Here is a 19,386-nt window from a genome sequence, read left to right on the forward strand (position 1 = left end):
TCTCAGTCAGATCATTCTCTTCCCTGCTTGCCTACAGGGGAACCAAGGCAGGCTCATACCTGACTAAATCCCCCAGGGATAACAGCATTAAAAACAAGAGAGTTAGCCTTAAGGGATGAGCTCGATTTACTCAGCAAAATCACAGCTGAAGGGACTGACTGTTTATCCTGCTGCCCTTTGCAAGCCTGTGCTCTCTTCACTATCTACCTTGCAATTTCTGCCAGCCTGCTGCATCACTTCTGGAGCCATGTCTTAGCACATCACCAGGACCCATCCTTCACCATTCTCCATTTACCCACCAGGCAGGAAGATGAAGAGGCAGGAATGACAGTGTGATCTTACAGCCTCTTTGCTTCTAGGAGGAAGAAGAAAGGCTGCATCTGACTTTGCAAAACCAGCAACTGCACACACACAGCCTGCTTGTACACATCCTGGGGAAAAGGGAAGTGAGAAATAAGCAGAAATCTTTCCCTGTCCTGACCTTCCAGATTTTTTAGTTTTATTTTACTCTCAACCTTTTTGAGAGGAAACAGTGTCAAAAGACATTGGGAAAATGCAAGCTCGTTAGGACAAGCCTTTGAAAGCACTGAAGCTGAGGGAGTCTGATACTTTCACATTTCTGACCACGAACTGTTTGAATGGGTGGTGTCACCTCTCTGACCCAAACATCAAGCTGTAGCTTAATCCCAGTATTGTGAAACTAAGAGCCAGAGCCTGTGACTCAGGGGACACAGCTAACTATTCAAGGACAAATTTGCATAAATTCAAGGGTAGGCTGTTCAGGATTATTTTAATAGGCATAAACATGCTGTGAGTCCAGTTCCTGGAGTGCAAAATAGTGTTTGTTTCACACAAACATCAGAATACAAGATCCAGCACAACACCAAGGCTTTCAACTTCAAACATTTCCAAACCAGGAAGCACAGTGAGTGCTCGATGTTCAGTTTGTAACTGAGTTTCTCTGCTTTCTGTGGTTGTCTCTAACACCCATTCCACCTTCCTGGTACACCTTAAGGCTTTTTGGTTAGTGAGAAACTATGTGAATTGCCTCACACTTACAACCTGGTGTTAAGACAGCTGACTGAAAGCATATTCAGGTTTTTTTCTTGGTGAAAGACTTTTGTTTCAGTAAGTTAGGAATGGAATTTTCAGCACAGGTTTACGGTTCTGCTGTTCCCACTGCTGTAGAAATCCCAAACCAGAAGCAGCAATACTAAAGAATCAATATGAAAAAAATAGTAATGGTCAAATAGGGGAAAAAAAAAAAGACCAAAACAAAACACAAACCAACCAACCGAAAAATAAAAACCCAAACAAAAAGAACCTAACAAAGCAAAAAACCCAAACCAAAACTCAAAACAACACAACAAAGCTGCAGAGCACTTATAAGTAAACAAAGGCAATTGCAGTGTTTCTAAGAAGATTAAAAACAGAAAACAAAACCAAAACAACAGCCCCCACACCCTTTTCTGTGTTTAAACTGCAGAGTAAGTGTTTAAAGTAAAATTTTCCACCCCTGAAAATAGGGGATGATTCTGAAGCACTTCCATTTCCTGACAGTAATAATGACCCATCTTAGACACAGATGCCAACTCCTTATCCATGTTCTAAAATGGATGTCTTGAATGTGGGACACATAGCAGGACAGCCCTTTTTCACACCAGAAGTGCTTGCACCTAGTTCCTGATGAGCTCTACCAGTCTCAGAACAGCAAACATCCAATTATTTAACAATATAAATATCCCTTTACTCAAGTTTTAATCATAAGTATAAAATCTCTATGTAAAATCACATGCTACAGCCTAGCTGTACAAAGGTCAGGAAAAAAAAAAAAGGTTATTTGTTTTTTTTTTTCTTTTCTTGTAACAAAGTGCTACTGCAGAACTGACTGATTTGCTGTGGGCATTCCTGAAGAAACACAGATACTTTGACTCAGAGCATTTTCCTGCAAAGACTCTTAAATTCTTCTCAGAAGATTACAAAGCAGTTAGTTTCAGGCTGCTCAATAAAGACAAAAAAAAAAAAATCAATCTCTCCAGTTATGGCTACACAACCAAACAAGTAGGCAAAATTTCACTTTGTCTAAACTATTTCCAAGGTGTCACTTATTACTCCAAAAGTTTCCATCTAGAGTTAATCTACACAGAGCACCATCAGCCAGTACCTGTGTTACAGCTCAAGCACTTCAAGAGGTGGATGCTCTAACTGTGGTACCTGGATGTTTGAACATTCCTAGGCCAGCAAGCTTGAACTCAGCTGATTTTTCTGTCACATGGATCAGGAAGGAGTTGTCAGGTGTCTGCTCAGCTGAGAACCCTAACAACTTTTTAAATGACTGCAGCAGCTGCAAAGGAGCACTTGTCTGTGACACCCACACCCCCAAGGAAGTCCCATCTTAAATGCAGGAATCCTGACCTCTCTTTATTCTCTCAGAGGCATGGGACAGAGTGAAAGGGGGAAAGACCTCTAAGGCAAGAGTCCAACAGAGGTGCTCAACTCCCACCTGAGCTTTAAAATACCTCTTCCTTTATACACTGGTGTAAGGCTACCATGTTAGGTTTTCCCAGACATCCTTTTCTGTTTTCCCCCACACCTAGACACTTCTCCATTTATTTGGGATTTCCAGGTACAGGCAGTGCAGAGCAAGAGCAGTTTCTGACAGGCTGACATACCTGGAAGCCCAGAATGAGCACTCAGACCAGCTAGGTGTTCAGTGTATCCCCGTGCAGAGAGACTAGCACATCCAAAATGTGCTGGATTGACACAGCCTGTGTGCTGCAGCCCATGCTCCAGACCCCAGGAAGACACATCAGAACAAGAATAGAGCTGTCTGACATCTGGGACCTGCAGGACAAACAGCTGCTATTACAATGTCTGGCAGAGCCTGGACACACAGGCACAGGCTACTCATATGTGCACTGACACTGTGATATGAAATACAGGAGTCATATACAGAAATTACAGATGGGGAAGATAACACCACCAGGAATGTTCCCAAATATGCCTCCATATGTTCCACATCAAGCTCCAGCATCCTGCATTATATCATGGTAAATATGACACTTACTCTTATACCTTTAATTTTTCCATATAAAAAGCCAGGTATACCTATCTGTATGGCAAAGAAAGTGTTTCTGAATTGGTCCATAACACTGCAGTGCATCAAAATCAGATTTTGAGCATTTGTTCAGCAGCTGCTAAATGAAAAAGGAAGTTTTCTGTAGCTGGGGGAAATCGCTTTTGCTTCAGGGCCTCAACGTTGAGGGTTGGCCTTTCATGGCCATCAGTGACTTCAGTAAGTGAGGCTAAAGTAGCCAAAATTTCTTTTGTCTTCAGAGAAAGATCCTTGAAGAACAGAAAAACAAGCAAACTATTAGGCATTATAAATGTTTTAACAGACACTTAGTAAAAAAAAAAAAATCCCCAAACAACAACCCAAACCAAATTCCAATAATGATATAGTTGATTTTAAATAGAGTCCATTTACTTTAAGGCAAGATATATATATAGATATATATATATAAAATCCCCAAGCAAAAACCCAAACCAAACTACAATAATGATAAACATATAGTTGATTTTAAATAAAGAGTCCATTTACTTTAAGGCAAGAAATAGATATATTTTAAAAAATCACCAAACAAAACCCCAAACCAAACTACAATAAAGATATAGTTAATTTTAAATAAAGAGTCCATTCACTTTAAGGCAAAATATATATATATTAAAAAAATCTCCCCACAAAAACCCAAATTAACCTATAATGATGATAAATATATAGTTAATTTTAAATAGCCTCCATTTATTTTAAGGCAAACTTGCTCTTGGGTGGTGTTGAATAAAGGGAGCCACTCCACAGGCTCCTCTCAGTGGCCTAACTGAGGACTTTTGGCTAAGTCACTCAGTTAGGAAGTGTCTAATAATTTATTAGATAGGGGAGGAAGTGAAAAAAACCCATAATGATAAAAATCATAGAATCATAGAGAATCACAGAATTGTCAGAGTTGGAAGGGACCTCAAGGATCAGCCAGTTCCAACCCCCCCCTGTCATGGGCAGGAACACCTCACACTACATCATGTTGCTCACAGCCCCATCCAGCCTGCCTGCAAAAACCTCCAAGGATGAGGCTTCCACCACCTCCCTGGGCAACCTGTTCCAAGGTCTCACCACTCTCATGGTGAAGAACTTCTTCCTCACATCCAATCTGAATCTGCCCATTTCTATTTTTTTTCCATTCCTCCCTGACACCCTAAACAGTCCCTCCCCAGCTTTCTCGTAGGCCCCTTAAGATACTGGAAGGCCACAATAAGGTCTCCTTAGAGCCTTCTCTTCTCCAGACTGAATCAGGCTTTCTGGCTGAGAACTCATTTGTTAGCTGGACCTTTCCAAAGGTACTGACAACACTATTGCCAAGGTATTGGGTAAAATACATGCTTTGTACTATAAAGCTGGCAAACTAATTTTACTGGATGTCTTCTAATCAGTACAACTTCTCAAGTTTCTTAAGCAATGTGGTTTACCCAAGAGATAATACCAACCAATTGTGTCACCCTTAAAAGCCTGTAGGAAGACTAAAAATGCTCATTTGTGAAAACACTGAGGGTAGAAGAGACTGATTCTTAGGGACGCTCTTCCTTCTACTCTCCCACTTCCACCAAGATTTATTGGTAGGAGTAATTTAACTCATCTAAAAATAAAAATAAAATACTAACCTTAATGACTTGGCTGTCTGACTTCTCTGGATCTTCTGCAGATTGAACAATTAGTTGTCCAATTTCTTTGTGAAGTTTTCCCATTGTCATTGCCTCTGAATATAAAACAACAAAAACAAGTACAAATTCATACAAATGACTATTTCTGTGACATGTAGAAATGCACAGGAATAACAAGCCAGAACAAGGAGTCCTCTTCATGACTGCCATTTGAGATCTACTGGCAAAGGCAGTAAGCTCATGTATCAACAGCCATGCTAGCACAGGCAAACTGCTTCTAAATGGCCCCAAGCAGATGACAAAGAAACAGCAAGATCATAGAATCATAGAACATTAGAGGTTGCAAGGGACTTCCAGAAACTGAGTCCAACCTCCCCTTCCAAGGCAGGATCACCTAGAGCAGGCCACAGAGGAACGCATCCAGGTGGGTTTTGAAGGTCTCCAGACTCCACAACCTCTCTGGGCAGCCTGCTCCAGTGCTCCGTACAGTGCTCACTGTAAAGAAGTTTCTCCTCATGTTGAGGTGAAATCTTCTATGTTCAAGTTTGTGTCCATTGTTCCTCTTCATCTTACTGCACCCACTGAAAACAGCTTGGCCCCCTCGACATCCACCCCTCAGATATTGATCAGATCCCCTCTCAGTCTTCTCTTCTCCAGACTAAACAGCCCCAGGGCTCTCAGTCTCTCTTCACAGGTGAGATGCTCAAGTCCCCTAAGCATCCTCATGGCTCTCCATTGGACTCTCTCCAGCAGGTCTCTGACTGTCTTAACCCGGGGAGCCCCAAACTGGACACAGGATTGCAGGTGTGGTCTCACCAGGACAGAGCAGAAGTGAAGAAGAAGCTCCCTAGCCCTGCTGGACACACTTTTCTTGATGCACCCCAGGATACCACTGACTCTCTTGGCCACAAGGGCACATTGCTGTTCCATGCAGAACTTGCTGTCCCCCAGCACTCCAAGGTCTTTCTCTGTGGAGCTGCTTTCCAGCAGGGCAGCCTCTAACCTGTACTGATGCCTGCTGTTATGTCTTCCCAGATGCAGGATCCTGACAAGCAACATACATCTGTCCTTTCAAATGGTCCCCAATCTCTAAGTACTTACTGCTTTTCTCAAGACTCAAAGTATCTCTGCATTCAGCTGAATGCCTCTTCCATGTAATTTTCTAATGCTGAAATTCAATTATGCATTTATTGGAAGACAAAGCATGTCTTCTCACACCTCAACTTTCACCTGTTCCCCAGGATCTCAATAAAACTGAGAGATAGAAGCATGGACTTTTAGGGACCTGGCTGGAAGAAGGATCAGGACTGCTTGACCTGCAGTGAGGTTCAGCAATTACTATCAACCCTGGAATAAGGGCCTCTAAATCCAAAATCCAACCAACCTTTTATTAGAGGAGACACTGTGATCTCAGTATCTGCCAAATTCACGTACACGTCGTAGAGGTCTGGTCTACTGCTCACTTCAGAATCTGTGAACCCAGCAATGTAACCTAGAGAGCAGAATTTTGCCAAGATTAGAAGCTTCATAAACAAACCCAAGATACTGGAGAAAATTCCAGGCCTAAAGCCTGCTCTGAGAGTATTTGACACAATACTCATTGGACCCAGGAGGCTGCTCTCTTGATGCTATCAGTCATTTAACAAACATGTCCAGCAGAATGTTTCACTTCCAAGGAGCTTCAAAATCAACTTCTAAAATGGCCCTGAACATGGATGAAGTGCTAACTCCACAGGCAACATTAAAATGATACAGAAATTTTACTCTCCCTACCCTGCTACTAAAATTATTCATTTGCAAATGAAGAAGCCACTGAATTTCCTTTTTAAAAGAACCTCCACTCCAGAGCCACTTGTCATCAAGTCACTATTAGACTAGAACAGAGGAATGAAACCAGGACTTTTTTTTTTATTTACACTGTGCCAAGTGAACAAACTTAGAGCAGCTTTTCTCTGTGGAAGGTATTTAGTGACCTGAAACAAGCACTGCTGGTAATGCAGTAAAAATATTGCATATGAGTAATCTCCTTGCTCATGATCCTGCATAGAGAAGCCTCTTCATTGCTGCACTATGTGTCATGCTAACCTGTGTTTAAACAGGCCTCATCCTGGAGTGCATGTTAAGTATTACAGAGAGACAGCAATATGTCACAGATCAAACTCCTACAGAGCTGGTGAAGTCTGCCTGTGACTAGGAGCCAGAGGCATCACTGGTAACAGTCAGGATAAAAATCTGGAACTTCAGAATTAGGAAATAATGAATAAAATTAATTTATTATTATTTATTATAATTTTATAAAAACAACGACAATAGTAACAACAAAACCAATAATAACTAAAGAAATCTACAAAGGAAGCTCCTAGCTATGTGTAGAAGCTGGAAAACAAGTAGATAATCCAAAGTGAGCTGCTTCTGCACAATAGTGAGACTTTCAATCTCTCTGAACACAACATCAAAAAAGTCTCAGAGATGCTTTGTATCTGCAGTTAGGGGTAAAAATGATGTGGATCCACCCAGACACACCAGCTGAACCAAGCTATCTTCTAGCATGTTTGTTTAATCAATTTGCTGCTTCTAAACAAAATTATGTAGTTGAACAATAACATTAATAGCAAAAGAAACATTTTTTCCTCTCCTCAAAGAGCAAAGCCACTCCAGAAATAAAAAAAAATACCACCACAATTTCATTTCAGCTTCTATTAATAAATTGTTGCTACCTGTGCAGGCTTTTAAGGCTTCCAGTTCCTCCTCATTTAGGTGTACATATGAATGCAGAATTGACCAGTCTTGTCGATGCCACACTAATGCAGGCAAAGTCCTAGGGAAACGAGATCAGAACTTGAAACAGTAGATTTTTACCTACACTAATTAAAGCTTCAGAGTATGAAATGCATGTCCTAAGAAACAACTAGTGTGGTGAGGTCTGAACATGAACTACTATCAATGCAAACAATTTATCACTCTAGAATGAGTTAAAGCTCTCTGAGCTGACAAACACATGGCTCAAGCAGGATTTCAATAAAGATAATTAATATTTTAAAATAAGAAAAAATATTTATTTAGTTTTTTTAAAATAAATATATTTTTTCTCTAAAATATGGATCTTTCTTTCAATGGAGGATCAAGACTTGTTGGACTTTTGAGGTGGGTGGGGATGTAGAGATTGACAAAGTACCTGGTAAACTCCTGGACAGCTTCTATTCTAGGATGGTACACTACAATTCTCTTCTTCAACATCAGTGCTGTATACAAGATAACTGTTTCCATTCCAAACTGAGATACTATATCTAGAAAAGAGGGGAGGAAGTTATTTTAGATAAGATATATAAGCTGGTATTAAAAATTGGTTTCTGAAGATTAATAACAACAGAAGGCTCTCCAGAGAGGTTGTCAAGTCTCCTTCTCTGGAGACTTTCAAGACCTGTCTGGATGTGTGACCTGCACTAGATTCTATGGTTATGTGGTCCTGCTCTGGCAGGGGGGTTGGACTCAATGACCTCCAAAGGTCTCTTCCAACCCCTAACATCCTGTGATCCTGTGAACAGCACAGATAATAATGTTAACACTACTGGCTTCAAACTGGAAGAAGCCAGAATTAGATTAGACTTTAGGAAAAAATTCTTCACCATGAGGGTGGCAAGGCACTGGAAGAAGTTGCTCAGAGAAGCTGTAGAGGCTCCTGCCCTGGAAGTGTTCAACACCAGGTTGGATGAGACCTTGAGCAAACTGGTCTAGCAGAAGGTATTCCCACCCATGGCAGGGGAGCTGGAACTAAATGATCTATAAGGTCCCTTCCAACCCAAACCATGTATCTTACATTGTACAAAAGAAATCAGAACAGAGACTTCTGCTATTAATTAACCTTTGATGGAGCCAGCAAGATAAGCCTTCCGAGCATCAAAATCCTTGCTGAGGAAGGAGCCATTTTCTTCACTTTGGCAGATCCCCTTTGTAAGGACTGCAATGTAGCTCTCCATCATTTTAACTGGACTTCCATGCTTCAGGTAGATTCTGTGAGAGAAGAAAAGAATCTGTATTTTGACTGCAACCAGTGGCAGCAGACACATGAAAAAAAAAAAAAAAACACAGTATCACAACAGCAATGTTATTGGCAACAATTGTTATTTTGGACACCTGCTTGAGGTTTTAAAGACTAAACCAGAAGTCTTTCAACATGCACACAAAAACCTGCCTGTCTTCTGGGATAAAAACCTACTTTCTATTTTTGAGTTTCCTTTTTTATGGAAGGACCAACACTAACTAACATAGAAACATACGGGTAGATTCAGATTGGATGTTAGGAAGAAGTTCTTCACCATGAGGGTGGTGAGACACTGGAACAGGCTGCTCAGGGAGGTGGTGGAAGCCTCATCCCTGGAGGTTTTTGGAGCCAGGCTGGATGTGGCTCTGAGCAACCTGCTGTAGTGTGAGGTGTCCCTGCCCATGGCAGGGGGGGTTGGAACTGGCTGATCCTTGAGGTCCCTTCCAGCCCTGACAATTCTACGATTCTATGAAGCCCAGCACAAAGGTGTTAAGCAGGTGTCCAGACTAAGGATTCTTTGCAAACTTGGAATGTATGTGCTTTATGAAAGAGTAACTGCTACAGTGACTCCTGTTAATGCACACAGATCATTTATTATTTGTTCTCTTGGGGTTTTTTTAAACCAAGGATTACTAAACCTTCTTCTGTATTTTTTGTTAAATGATAAAAGAAAAATTATAAACATATGTCCTTGATACTCATTAAAAACCCTCAGCCCCAACACAAAAAAACCTCACACCAACAAAACCCAGAGACACACAATAAGCCATTTCACATGTTAAGGCTGTTCAGGAATAGCACTGAGGGTCAAGTGTTTTCCATATTAGTTGTAGTACAAAGATGTCACATTGGAAACTCAATTATCATCTTTAGAAGAATCAGTCCTGGATTTGAAAATGAGTATCAGCTGACAGATCAGCATTAATGTGATCCACAGGAAATCTAAGTGTTTCATGTACCAGTGAAAAAGAGCAATCTCAGTTTTTCAATACCCTGTGGAATGCCTGATGGCATTCCCAAGTCTGTGATACAACCACCTCATAATCACATCCAACCACATCTCAGGGAATATTCTTGGTATCAAGAACTGGGACCCAAGTAATTTAGGAACTGAAGGCAAAGCTAAGAAAGATGCAGAGAGAGAGCACAAGAATGGAGACATGGAGGAAAATCAGTAACTATGACATAGGAAGGAGAAGATGACAGAAGATGGATGAAGGGAGAATAAAGAGCCACACACCTTGAGAGGCTGAGGGCTCTCATTTTCCAAAAGGAAACAAAACTGTCCCTGGGTGCTGTGCTTATTTCTGAAGAGTTGCAAGAAGCACCTGTAGTACAGATCTTGTGGAGGGATGCAAACTGCCTCCCATACATGTGGTGACCTTTGACTACACAGCACTGACTTCTTCCCAAATGTTTATACTTTAAAAAAGTAAGCTCTTGGAGAAAATGAGTGGGGGGTGGTGGTGATATATGTCTGGAGAAAACACATTAAAACCTACCTGGGTGTCTGATATTCACCCAGCACTTGCTGCATGAACTCAGGATAACCTCAAATTAAAGATTTAAATAATATGATTCACAGTTTGTAGGACTTGAGTTTCCAGCAGACCAAGTGCAAACACAACACACTGAAATTTATTTATGTTTGTTGCCTTGGCAAGATCTCAACATACAGCCAGCAGCACCGCAAACCAGCTTTTATACAGACCTACAGAGTATCCTAGTGAAGGCTGCATATTTCTCTGGGTTGAAGTCTTTGGCCATCAGAACAATGGAGAAGTGGGTCACCTGCATAAGACACACAGAGGAGAATACACATCTTATTTAATGACCTCATATGAACAGCATTTTTCACCTTACTCAACTTACTGCAGTGCTCTTAACAAGATGATTCAACTGAAAAAAAAGTGAGTGGAAGCAGCAGATCCAAGGTACTATCTACAGAAAAGGCCTGGTTAATAGATTTCTGATGTGAGCCATTTCCACTGAGTCAGCTCCAGTACCCATTATCTTTTCCTTTATCTGCTCTGTAAGAGTGGCTTTCCTTTAATCTCACAAGATCCTTTTAAAAGAGAGAAAGGCATCTTTCTTCCCCACAGCAGGTAGGAAACTTCCAGAATTTGCTGCCAAAGGAGGCCATGGAAGCAGACAACCACAATGTATTTAGAAAGAGATGGGGAGAAAAAAACAACCCAACCACCAATAGCTGGCCCAGAAACAGAAACACTCTGTAACTTCCTTAATTTAATGATTGTGAGCAGGAACAGTATGAGACTAAAAGCCTGCAGATGATGACCAGGCTCACGTGTTCACCTTAAATAGCATCTCCCATGAACACGTTCAGAGACAGCACTGGGACACACTAGTTCATTATTTTTTTGGTTTTACACCTTTAAGGTTAAGATGTAAACTCAGAATGAGGAAAGGCAAGCACCTCTGCTGTGGGTATTCAAATTACCACATCATCTTTCTACTTATCAATATATCATGAAATATGAAAACTGAATAAATGTAACCTGACAATTTAAAGATCATCATAACAGGGAAAGTAGAGAAGAGAAAAGCTATTTGCACTCTTGCAGTCATCAATGCAGCAGAAAAGAAGGTACTTATGTAGCTCAACCCTTTGGAAAAAAAAAACAACCAACCAAACAAACATGGAATTCTGTAAGAACAATACTTTTGACACTACCAAAGACTGGTTATAGAGCTTCTTTGATAAAAAAATAAAAAATTGCTGGATGTGCAAAGTGACTAGAAATAATGGAATGAGAACAGCATTTCCATTTTAAATACAAAGACTCTAAGTTGGGTAATGAGTATTTCAAGCCCTCTTGCATTTCCATCCAATACCTGTCTTGGTGAAAAAAAAAGTGTGGACTGTTAGACCACTGGGTAACAGCTGCATCTGTGAGCACACAAAACCTCAAATGCCTTCCTCTCAGCACACAACAGGCAATCACTGCTTGATCTGCCAGAGGAAGCTCTGCAGAAGCCTTCCCTGTACATTCTTGAAAAATCAGCCATCCAAGTCTTACCTTTTTCAAGGCTGGAGAATCTTGAACTTCCACAGTTGTGATGTAGAACCATGACCTTTTATACTGGCCAAACACGAAGGTATGAAGCAATTTGTTTTCATCTGTAAGGCAGCACTTTCGCAGTAAAAGAGTCCTCAGCTCAGCTGTTACGGATGGATAACACCAAACCCACAAAGCATCTCCGTTGGTGTCTTTTTCTATGGTGGAAAGATGTTCACTGTGAGAATGCCAAACAGCAGCAAGGAAGTAAATCGATGGGTTAATCAGGTTTGTTCCCTGGAATCAGATTAAAATTCCACCTTACCCTGACCCTACACATACAGTTCTGCCACTACCGTTTAGGCTGCAGGGCAGCACTTGTGCTACGGGCTTTATTCTTCAAATGTTAATAAATATCCAATCTCGGTCTGCTTCAGGAGGTGAAAAAAGCACCAGGAGTTTGAATATGCGTTCATATGAGCAAGGTATTGATCAACAAGCGCCCAGACCAGTTCACTTATGATTGTTCCCAATATCCCTATTTTTTATTTCGTAACAGAAAGCTCAGCAGCCGTGAATTTACGACGCTCTGGCCGAGTTGTACCCGGTTCATTCTGCAGCAGGCAGACAGAACCGCCGGCCTCAGCGAGCGGGCATCCCTTAGCACAACCGGAGGCTGGCAAGTGCCCGGCCAGCACAGGCCCCGCGGCCGCAGCTCGGCGGGGCACTGCTAACCGCATCCCCACCCGCCAGTCCCGAGCCTCGGCCCGGCCCTCCCGGCGGTGTCCCGCGCCCCAGCCCTTCCCTAGAGCCGGCAGGGTCCTCACCGATCAGCCCCACGGCCAAGAGCAGCTGACCCTCCGGCTCTGCCATCTTCCGCCCCCTGCCCCGCCGCCTTCCGCCCGCCGCCAGCCCGGCCCCGCCTCGCCCGCTGAGGCACCGCCCGCCGCGCTGTGCCGCTCGCCCCCGGCAGCTATTTACAGCGCGGGGTGGTTTGTCTTGGCTGTCTTCCGCACAGTTGCCCTGGTACCTGCTGCCTGTCTTCCAGCGCTAACTGGGGGTGGAACCCCTCTGCTGAGAGAGCAGGGGCTCTTCGACCTGGAGAAGAGAAAGCTTCGGGGAGACCTTCTTGTGGCCTCTCAGTACTTCAAAGGGGCCTGTGAGGAAGCTGGAGACAGGATTTTAGCAGGGCTTGTTGTGACAGGAGAAGGGGTGATGGTTTTAAACTGAAAGAGGGGAGATTCAGACTAGATAGAAGGCTGAAATTCTTTACAGTGAGAGTGGTGAAACACTGGCACAGGTTGCCCAGAGAGGTGGTAAATGCCCCATTCCTGGAAACACTCAAGCTGGGTTGGATGGGACTCTGAGCAACCTGATCTAGTTGAAGATGTCCCTGCTCACTGCAGGAAGCTTGGACTACATGGCCTTCAAACCATCACACCTTTAAAGGTCCCTTCCAACCCAAGTGATTCTATAATTCTATGGAAAAAAGACTTAAAAAACTCAAAACATTTTTCACTTGCTGCGTTATCTTGTTCTACAGCTACAAGAAAGGAGGTTGCTGCAAGGTGAAGGTTGGGTCTTTTCTCCCAAGCAGCATGCAATAGAACAAGAGGAAATGGCCTCAAGTTGTGCCAGGGGAGGTTTAGGTTGGATACTAGGAAAATTTTCTTCACTGAAAGGGTTGTCAAGCACTAGAAGAGGCTGCCAGGGAAATGGTGGAGTCACCATCCCCAGGGGTATATGACAGACGTGTCGATGTGGTGCTGAGGCACATGGTTTAGTGGTGGACTTGGCAGTGCTGGGTTAATGGTTTGACTCTATGCATAATCATAAAGTCTTTTCTAACCAATACAATTCTGCAAGTCTATGATTCCACAGAGTCATAAAGTTGATTTTCACAAAGTCATAAAATTAAAGCGCACACGTTTAATATACTTAGCTACCATGTAGAGACATGAGGAGTCAGACCATAAATAGTGCTTCTGACACAAAATGGTCTGGTTCAAACCTGGAGGGCTTTCAGGAACTTCAGAGATTCAGAGAAATGGAGCAGGCTCCCGAACAGCAAATGCTGCTGTAAAATGACAATAAATACCAGGCAGCACATCTGCTGTGCCCTGCCAGCACACAGCTGCCCCCACAGAGAAGGCTGCAAGGCCTCAGGACAGGCACTGGCTCCAGTGGCATGGCACAACCAGCCTGGGCGGTGTCTCTGGTACTAATCTGACAGATTCTAAATTAATTTTATGAAGACAGGTAAAGGACTTGTTCAGCACTATAAATAGCTTAACGAAGACTACTGAATGTGTGGCTGTGGTTTGAAACAGAAACGAGCAGGCTGCCAGAGCAGTCCAGGACATGGACTGTACTAAAATACTGTCATGCAAATCAATAGTGTGGCCTGATGGAGAACACTGTACAATGTCACTGGATCTCAGAGAGACCAAAGACACAAGGACATGGAGAAACTCCCAGTTGAAGAGACCTTAAAAAAGCAAAGTTGCTTCCCCCACTCCCTTTTTTTACATTTTTTTTCTCTAGAAGGGAGGTTCATACAACATGAACATGAGCCAGCAGTGTGCCCAGGTGGCCAGAACGGCCAATGGCATCCTGGCCTGTATCAGGAATAGTGTAGCCAGCAGGACAAGGGATGTTATTCTTCCCCTGTTCTCAGCACTGGTCAGGCCACACCTTGAGTACTGTGTCCAGTTCTGGGCCCCTCAATTCAAGAGAGATGTTGAGGTACTGGAAGGTGTCCAGAGAAGGGCAACAAAGCTGGGGAGGGGTCTGGAGCACAGCCCTGTGAGGAGAGGCTGAGGGAGCTGGGGGTGTTTAGTCTGGAGAAGGGGAGGCTCAGGAGAGACCTCATTGCTGTCCACAACTACCTGAAGGGAGGTTGTAGGCAGGTGGGGGTTGGTCTCTTCTCCCAGGCAGCCAGCAGCAGAACAAGGGGACACAGTCTCAAGTTGTGCCAGGGGAGGTATAGGCTGGAGATTAGGAGGAAGTTCTTCACAGAGAGATTTGCCATTGGAATGTGCTGCTCAGGGAGGTGGTGGAGTCACCCTCCCTGGAGATGTTCAAGAGAAGCCTGGCTGAGGCACTTAGTGCCATGGTCTGGTTGATTGGATAGGGCTGAGTGATAGGTTGGACTGGGTGATCTTGGAGGTCTCTTCCAACCTGGTTAATTCTATGATTCTTTGTGGAGGATGTCATACAGGATTGGCTTACAGATAAAGGCCATAGTCAGATTAACTTACTGATGAGAGAGAAATAAGGCAAGGGTAACGTCAAGGACAGACAGTCCTTGAAAAGACAGAAGCCAAGAAGAATGGAGATAAACAGAATGTCGAAGCGGAACAGAAAGTTAACCTTTAGCCACAGGAATGCAGAAGTATGCCAGGAATGCAGATAGTCAGTAACCAATAATGAGCTTTAATTCTGCAATATGTATGAGCTAATTAACTATTGTATTTAACCTCAACACTAAGTGCCAATAAATGAGACTTGCTGATGAACCATCTGGTGTCCGCATCTCCCTTCTCCGACAAATGGTGACCCCGACGTCCGAATCCTCTGCGTCTCGCTAAAAGAAAACGGGGGAGGACGCGCCACGGTCGGTGAAGTTGGGTTGGGACCCGACGCAACCGGGCCGGTGCCAAACGTAGGAGGGAAGGCACCCTCAGGAGCTACAGCGGTGGTCCTGGGCCATACGTGCTGCCGGAGCCGGAGAGTTGCAACAGCGCTGACGACAAAAATGGACAGGCAAGCAGCATATGATTTATTTATGACCCACCTAGAAAGGAGGGGGGTGAAGGAGATAGATGTAAGAAAAGACCTCACGGGATTGTTAGCATGGGGTCATGCAAAAGGTTGTTTTGGGAATCCACATACAATTCATGAAATCACAGAATGGAGAAAGTTAGGAGATGAGTTATGGAGTGCGGTCCTGGAGGATGATAAGACGGCAAAAAAGTTAGGGAAAATCTGGAGAGTAGTGCATAATGAGTTGTTAAAACAAGAATCAGAGAGAAGGGCAGCTAAAGAGGCAGCAGAGGCGTATAAAAAGAATGCACAGTATGGATCAGAGGATGAGCCCCGTGCACCGAGTGTGACGCGGGTGGTAATACCCCTTGCTGGAGGTACGGGTGCCACAACCAGCTCTGCCGAGCCCACTGCACCTTCCTTAGAAGAGGTATCAGAATCTCCTGTATCTTCTGAACCCATTAGCGCTAACACAGCCCACAAGGCCACTGAGATTGGTGCTTCTCAACCACTGCAGGAGCCAGAACCTGTCCCTGGGGCACTTAGTGACCTGTGGGAGGAGATGGTAAAGCAGAGGCGGGAAGCATGGAATGCCTTGGCAAAGAATGGGTTGGAGAATGGAGATGAGGTGCAGGTGGAGGCGGCGAAAGAATGGGCATTTCCCGTATTTTATGACCAGCAAGTAGATCAGAATGGACAAGTACAGCAAGTGGGTACTTATACACCATTAGATTGGAAACTACTAGCACAGTTGAGACAGACAGTGAGTCAGTTCGGATTTAAGAGTGAACCTGTTAAGCAGATGTTAGATTATTTGTTTGATACACAGCTGCTTGTGCCTAATGATCTACGGAGTATAGCAAAATTAATGTTTACACAACATCAACAGCTGTTATTCAATGCTCATTGGCAGGCACGGGTGCAGGAATCTATAAGTGTGCAAAGGGGGCCGGGAGATCCGCTTCAGGGAATTACGCTGGATGAATTAATGGGAATAGGGCTTTATCGCAGGACAGAAGCTCAAATGATAATGGGTCCAGAGAAAGTAAGGGAAGCTATGCGACTAGTAAGGTTGGCTATGGATCAGGTGAAAGATAGTACGGGAGTACCTATGTACATGGGAATTAAACAAGGAAGGGATGAGTCATTTGGAAGCTTTATAGACAAAGCCGCTGCAGCAATAGAGAAAGCCGGAGTACCGGACTACATGAGGGGTGCTCTGCTAAAACAGTGTGCCTTACAGAACAGCAATGAGGTCACAAAAAGGGTATTAGCAACTTTAGGAGCGAATTGGTCTATAGAGGAGGCACTAGAGAGAATGGCATTGCAACCCTCGGGGCAACAGGCCTTTCTAGTCAATGCTATTAAAGAGTTAGGAGTAGGTTTGCAGAAACAGGCAGAATTGACACAAAATCAAGTACTTGCTGCTCTTGCGCCGCTCCGAGCTTCTACGGTGGCTCCAGCAACCTCCACCGATCGGCGTCAAGCTTCTTTGAGATGTTATCGTTGCGGAGGAGGAGGTCACATTAGGAGAGAATGTCAAGCAACAGGTGTCTGGTGTCAAAACTGTAGAAGCGATAGTCACAACTCCTCTGCATGCCGCCGCCGGTCGGGAAACGCCCAGCGCAGCGCGAAAGGCAGCCGCGCCCGGACACAAGTAGCTGCCGTAACATCAGTGCCACCTCCTGTCTTCAACCTGCAACAGCAGGGAGCTTGGGACTCGACCTGGCAGCAGCAGTAAGAGTCACATTGGCAACAACACGACCTACAAAAATTCCTACAGGACTTTATGGACCTATACAGATAAAGGGACAGTGCTATGGAGGGTTGTTGCTCGGCAGATCGTCCACCTCAATCATGGGACTTTTTGTGCTGCCTGGTGTGATTGATGCGGACTTTAAGGGAGAAATACAGATTATGGCACATACTCCTTTTCCACCTTTAACAATTGAAGCAGGACAACGGATTGCTCAGCTTATACCACTCCCACAGCTGAGCAGTGGTTTGCAGCCACTGCGAAATGACCCTCGGGGTGATCAGGGTTTTGGATCATCTGGTATCGCAATGCTCACAATGGACTTACATACCAGACCCACAAAGAAAATTAAGATTTCTTATGCGGGAAAAACAATTGAACTAAAGGGCTTGCTGGACACCGGAGCGGATGCCAGCATTGTGTCTCCAGACAAGTGGCCACAAGACTGGCCTATTAGAGCCACCACTGACACAGTGACGGGAGTGGGTGGACTTACTTTAGCACAAAAGACACCACCAGTGACAGTGGCAATCGATGGTCAACAGCTGGTTACTGTCTTGTCTGTAGTGACTTTGCCCCCTTCAGTTCAATGCCTGATAGGAAGAGATGTATTAGCACAACTTGGGGTGGTGTTATCAAATGAGCACCCTTTGGGGTAATCGCCATTGCTTGGACTTTCCCAATTCCACTTACATGGATCACTGATGTTCCTGTAATGGTTAAGCAATGGCCTTTAAAAAGGGAAAGTCTTCTTGCAGCCCATCAGCTAGTGGAAGAACAATTGCAACAAGGACATTTACAATTATCCACTAGTCCATGGAATACACCAATCTTTGTTATTAGGAAAAAATCAGGAAAATATCGTCTTCTACATGATCTTAGGGCTGTGAATGAGCAAATGGAAGCTATGGGAGCACTTCAACCTGGACTCCCTAATCCATCCATGTTACCACAAGATTGGCCACTTTTGATTATAGACCTAAAGGATTGTTTTTTCACTATTGCCTTGCACTCACAGGATACCAAGCGCTTTGCTTTTACACTGCCGGCCATTAATAGAGGAGAACCGGATAAGCGATTTGAATGGACAGTATTGCCACAAGGGATGCGTAATTCACCCACATTGTGTCAATTATATGTGGATGCAGCCCTTCAACCCTTACGGGTAAAGTGGCCTGAAACAATTATCTACCACTATATGGATGACATTTTATTTGCTCAAGCAGAACAGTTTACTGAACAACAGTTGCGGCAGATTCAATCCACCCTGGCACAGTCGTCTCTTGTGATTGCACAAGAGAAGATTCAGCGCTCGTCTCCATGGAAATATTTAGGTTGGTCCATTACTAATCAGAGTATACGCCCACAGAAACTGCAGCTGGCAACAAAACTTACCAATCTCAATGAAGCTCAGCGTTTTTTGGGGGACTTACAATGGTTGAAGCCTGTCATTGGAATTCCTAACTCATTGTTAGATCCCCTTCGGCCATTGCTTAAGGGAACTGATCCGACTACTCCCGTTACAGTTACACCGGAACAGGAGGCTGTTTTACAAGACATTTTACGATGCGTGGAGTCAGGATTTGTCTCCCGGCGGGACGTTGCCTCACCCATTGACCTTACGATTTGGTCCACGCCTGCACATCTTCTTGGGGCTCTCACTCAAATTCAAAAGAAAACGGGGGAAGTGTGGAGGATGTCATACAGGATTGGCTTACAGATAAAGGCCATAGTCAGATTAACTTACTGATGAGAGAGAAATAAGGCAAGGGTAACGTCAAGGACAGACAGTCCTTGAAAAGACAGAAGCCAAGAAGAATGGAGATAAACAGAATGTCGAAGCGGAACAGAAAGTTAGCTTGTAGCCACAGGGATGCAGAAGTATGCCGGAGTGACGCAGATAGTCAGTAACCAATAATGAGCTTTAATTTTGCAATATGTATGAGCTAATTAACTATTGTATTTAACCTCAATGCTAAGTGCCAATAAATGAGACTTGCTGATGAACCATCTGGTGTCCGCATCTCCCTTCTCCGACAATTCTTAACAAAGTGGAAAGGGATATGCTGTTCACATGGATATGCTGATGG

General features: G+C 43.8%; 1 protein-coding gene across 2 annotated transcripts; it reads right to left on the reverse strand.

The window, feature by feature from the left end:
• Positions 1 to 3,168: 3,168 nt before the first annotated feature.
• Positions 3,169 to 12,648, reverse strand: DENND10 (DENN domain containing 10). 2 transcript variants are annotated; one of them, XM_054382517.1, is made up of 9 exons: positions 12,603 to 12,648; positions 11,797 to 11,993; positions 10,467 to 10,546; positions 8,576 to 8,724; positions 7,889 to 8,000; positions 7,431 to 7,531; positions 6,098 to 6,205; positions 4,714 to 4,808; positions 3,169 to 3,345 (listed from the first exon to the last, which is right to left on the reverse strand). In XM_054382517.1, the coding sequence occupies exons 1-9, from the start codon at positions 12,646 to 12,648 to the stop codon at positions 3,169 to 3,171; spliced, it is 1,065 nt and encodes a 354-aa protein (XP_054238492.1). The 2 variants fall into 2 exon arrangements, with proteins under 2 accessions (XP_054238492.1, XP_054238493.1); XM_054382518.1 differs by lacking the exons at positions 8,576 to 8,724; positions 11,797 to 11,993; positions 12,603 to 12,648 and having other exon boundaries at positions 10,467 to 10,494.
• Positions 12,649 to 19,386: the final 6,738 nt, after the last annotated feature.

This window comes from Indicator indicator, chromosome 7 (genome assembly GCF_027791375.1).
Source record: "Indicator indicator isolate 239-I01 chromosome 7, UM_Iind_1.1, whole genome shotgun sequence".
Taxonomy (NCBI): Eukaryota; Metazoa; Chordata; class Aves; order Piciformes; family Indicatoridae; genus Indicator; species Indicator indicator.